We start from the raw sequence: 1257 nt of genomic DNA, 5'->3' as shown, positions 1-1257 counted from the left end.
AGTTTATAAATAAAACAAATATAAATACATTACACATTTTCAGTGCAACTTCTTTGAAACTGCTGCTAACTTAGTGACCACAGACTATGAGCTCATGTCAACGCCCCTGAATCCGCTCACCGTCCATCTTCTCGTCCGCTGTGTCTTTGCTCTCTGCCCCTGGAGCCCCGTCCGCAGCATGATGCTCTCCTTCAGCAAGTGGCGCTAAAGGATCAACAAATATCACAGGTTATCGTTGCATTGGAACTGTTTCTCCAACCGTCTGCCCATATGTGGAAAACAGAGAATACACTCACGTTTCCCCGCAGCGTCCGGAGCTTTTCCAGCTTTATCCCCCAACTCGGCTGCGTTCCCTTGCAGAGGGTCTTTCACCGGGTCGAGCTTCTCACCTTCCTTCAGCGGGGGAACGTCTCGCTTTTTGTCTTTCTCTGCAACCGGCTTCTCCAACACCTCATTGGACCGGGCTTCACCTCCGCCCAGATCCACTTCCTCTTTGCCCACGATGTCCTTTACAGGCTTCACTTTGTCTCCATTGATGTCGTCCTTCTTGCCCTCCACCTCCTCAGAGTGCCCTAAAACTTGCTTTTCATTTTCTTTTGGTTCTTTCGGTAGTTTCTGGTCCTCCTCCAGCTCTGCGTTGTTCTTCCTTGTGTCCACCGGCACGGCGTCATGAGGGATGGGGGGCTCATGGCGGTGCGCCTCGCCTTCCGGCACCGCAACACCTGGGACATTGAAGAATAATTATCCTACGCAGCTCAAAAATCCAGTGGAGATTTCAGCTGTGTCAGTTTCCTTACCGGCGTCAGGGCGGTCCAACTGCACCTCCTCCCCCTTCTTCTCTGGTAGCTCCACCGGTCCTTTAATCTGCGGGGCCTCGGGGGGGTCCCTCTCGACGAGTCGGGCTGCCTCTACAGGTGGAAGGTCAGGTTTTGCCATCTCCACTGGCTTCTTGATTGAAAAGTTTTCTACATGGAGACAGAAATTGTAAAATAAGATGCTCTGGTAACATGCTGTTAGTGAAGAAGCTTAGTTTGGCTGATGTCTTCTAGGTGAGAAGGGAACGGAGATATCCACTATGGTTAGAAATTAGAGATGTCCCGATCCGATCACGTGATCGGGGATCGGAGCCGATCACGTGATTTTCAAAAGATCGGAATCGGGAGGAAAACAATCGGGGATCGGGATTTTTTTTTTTTTTTAAATACTTTTTTTAAAATTTTGTATTCAATGCTACAAAACAAAAATGACCATGTTCAA

The 1257-nt window shown here is 49.1% G+C and overlaps 1 protein-coding gene across 1 annotated transcript; it reads right to left on the bottom strand.

Annotated features, from left to right (window-relative positions):
- Positions 1-9: 9 nt before the first annotated feature.
- On the bottom strand, positions 10-1003 carry LOC104948819 (putative sodium-coupled neutral amino acid transporter 10). Its single transcript, XM_010775077.1, has 3 exons — positions 798-1003; positions 297-722; positions 10-204 (listed from the first exon to the last, which is right to left on the bottom strand). Exons 1-3 carry the CDS (start codon positions 934-936, stop codon positions 98-100), a joined length of 672 nt encoding a protein of 223 aa, XP_010773379.1. The 5' UTR covers positions 937-1003; the 3' UTR covers positions 10-97.
- Positions 1004-1257: the final 254 nt, after the last annotated feature.

This window comes from Notothenia coriiceps, unplaced genomic scaffold (assembly GCF_000735185.1).
Source record: "Notothenia coriiceps isolate Sejong01 unplaced genomic scaffold, NC01 NC01_scaffold00000200, whole genome shotgun sequence".
Classification (NCBI taxonomy): Eukaryota; Metazoa; Chordata; class Actinopteri; order Perciformes; family Nototheniidae; genus Notothenia; species Notothenia coriiceps.
Note: the sequence above shows the minus strand (reverse complement) of the source record. Positions and strands in the feature narration are given on the sequence as shown.